We start from the raw sequence: 2,481 nt of genomic DNA, 5'->3' as shown, positions 1-2,481 counted from the left end.
TCGGGGGTGCCGTCCTGCCTCGGGATGCTGTCCTGGGGTTCCGAGGGCGCAGGCAGCCCCCAGCTCTGGTGGTCCCAGGAACAGGAGAGCCCCTGTATGGCTTCAGTGTTCCTCTGCGGACGTGCTACCCATCCCCAAGCCTATCGCTGGTGGTGCCTGGTCTGGAAGGTCCCTGCTGGATCACACAGGACCTTGGTACCACGTGTGCTCCAAGAGTGAGGATGTGGAACTGGAAGCAGTAACACCTCAGAGAAGGTTCTTCAGAGTGGGGTTAAACCTGGGCTGTTGCTGCATTTTGGCCCCCAGCCCACTCAGGGTCACATTGCAGCTGGGCAGAGCTTTGAGGTGGGCAGAATAAACTCCGTGTGGAAGGAACCTCCTGTTCCAGGAACCACCCTTTCCTGGTGACAGTCACAGACAGGTTCCTGGGGGGCTCAGGCTGTGGCTTTTGCCTTTTTTTTTTTTTTTCCTTTTTCCTGCCAAAACAAAGAGAGAAATTTGCTTTCAGCTTCCACAGTAGTGTGGAGATGAGGGTGAGGATAAGAAGAGACCTGTGTGTGGCACGGGACTTGCCCCGGTGGTTGTTGATATGTTGTCACCCAAAAGTGACACTGCAGCTTCTCCCTGCTGGGCTGACATCCCCCCTCTGAGCAGCATTCCCCAGGCTCCAGGTCCCTGAATTGTCTTTTCTGTCCCCAGTGTGTCTTTGCCATGGGCACTGAGGAGGAGGTGAGGCTAAAGAAGCTGCTCTCAGGGGGACCTCACCAGCCTGCAGTGAGCTGGATTTAGGGGCAGGTGGGCTGCAGTGCCAAGGCTGTGGCTGCTGCCGTGTGCTGGCCTGGGCCTGTGGAGGCTGAAGGAAGCTGGGCAGTGGGAGGGTGCCCAGGGAGGATGTTGGACATACACAGAGCCAAGGGAGGCCCTTTTGGGACCTGGGAAAGCAGAGCCTGGGGAAGCCCAGCCCCAAATGCAGATGTCTCCTCTGTGCAGTGCCAGGCTTCACTGGGGCTGAGGGTTCGAGCTGAGTCCTGGAAGGGGGCTCTGGTACAGGAACACCAGTCAGGCTGGGTGCAGGAGGGGAGATGGGGCAGGGCCAGGGCACTGTTCCCCCTGTCCCATTGCCTTGGGGAGCAGCTGGGGGAGCAGAGCTGCCTGCTTGGCTTCAGCAGAGCCCATGCTTGTCGCCTGCTCCATGGGGATGTGTGGCTGCACCCTGTTTGCAGCAGGGAGTTGAAGTGCACAGCCCTGACAGAGAAGGGCCATGTGCCTCGCTGCCACCACCAGCCCCCGCGCCTGTCACTGGGGCAGCAGTGTCACTCCAGAGTAGGATGTGCAAGAGATCAGCAACAAAGAGCACCCCCCAGAGCACAGAGCAGCATCAAGGACCTGCTGGGAACTCCTCATGCCACTGCTCAGGCTCCCTGTTGGCCAGTGAGCAGGCTGGGATGCTGCCTCAGCCACAGGGCTCTTCATCACTTTCTTTCCTCTGTGCCAAAAATAAGTGCTTCTCTCTCTCTCTGTGTCTGTATCGTGCATGGGGGGGGGTGACTCTGGCCATGAAGGGGAGGGCCAGTAACAAGGGGGTTGGGGACAGGCTCTTCCTAGCCCCTCTCAGTGCCATATCCAGCCCCAGGAGATGGGGTGGGTGCAGCTCTAGGTGGAGGAGCAGCAAGAGCTCCAGCTGTCGGCATCACCATCCTTGTGGGGATGGAGCAGCAGACTGAGCTGTGGGGGGACAGTGCCATGACCTGCTGTCCCTCTTGCAGAATTCAAGGTGCTGGTATCTTGCCCTGCCTGCAGCCTGAGGTCCCGTGTGCCCATCCGTCTCCCAACGTCACCAATGCGACCATGGGAACTGGCAGTGAATAGGCGGCCGCCCTCTGCCCCTTTTGCCCAGCGCCGTTTCTCGGGGGGACCTTGCAGCAGCCCCGACCACCTCCGGCGAAGGTACGGGGTGCAGGGTGGTGCGGAGCCCTGGCCCTTGTGACACGTGGGGACGTGGGGCCGGTTCCCTGGTCCTGCTGGGGCAAGGCACTGGCTCCCAGTGGGGCTTGGGGGAACATTGACAGGGAAGCACATCCACCTGGCCCAGGTGAGGGGTCCCTGGGGAGCAGGGGTCTTTTTTATGCTGCAGACACGGAGAGGGCACTTGCAGGGTGAGCAGAGAAGCTGGTTCTGGAGCTGCCCAGCCTGATGTGGCCTGGCACAATGCCCTGAGCATCTCACCCTGGGCATTGGGCTGGCACTGATCCTCCTGTGTCCATCCTGCCTGGGGCTGTGGTGCCCCCCTGGCCTGGGGGGTCACTCCTGCTCTGTTTCTCTCCTGCGGTGGCCCCGCAGCCCCTCTGCCAGGCGTCAGTGGGGACGACGCGACCGACCTCTGGCAACCCTGCTGGGCCAGGATGAGCCCCAGGTGCACCCTGCCTTCCCCCAGCAGCCGCACATCCCTGTAGATGAGCCCCGCGGCTCCGCTCCTCCCCG

General features: G+C 61.3%; 1 protein-coding gene across 1 annotated transcript in view; it reads left to right on the top strand.

Annotated features, from left to right (window-relative positions):
* RNF44 (ring finger protein 44) overlaps positions 1-2,481 on the top strand; it is a 14,804-nt gene that overhangs the window by 9,155 nt on the left and 3,168 nt on the right. Inside the window, 3 exon segments of the mRNA XM_008628975.2 lie at positions 1,767-1,947; positions 2,341-2,462; positions 2,465-2,481. The exon segment at positions 2,465-2,481 is cut by the window's right edge and continues 69 nt beyond it. Coding sequence (XP_008627197.1) covers positions 1,841-1,947; positions 2,341-2,462; positions 2,465-2,481 — 246 coding nt within the window. The 5' untranslated portion in view covers positions 1,767-1,840.

The sequence above is a fragment of the Corvus brachyrhynchos genome, unplaced genomic scaffold (assembly GCF_000691975.1).
Source record: "Corvus brachyrhynchos isolate BGI_N302 unplaced genomic scaffold, ASM69197v1 scaffold21, whole genome shotgun sequence".
NCBI classification, from domain to species: domain Eukaryota; kingdom Metazoa; phylum Chordata; class Aves; order Passeriformes; family Corvidae; genus Corvus; species Corvus brachyrhynchos.
Note: the sequence above shows the minus strand (reverse complement) of the source record. Positions and strands in the feature narration are given on the sequence as shown.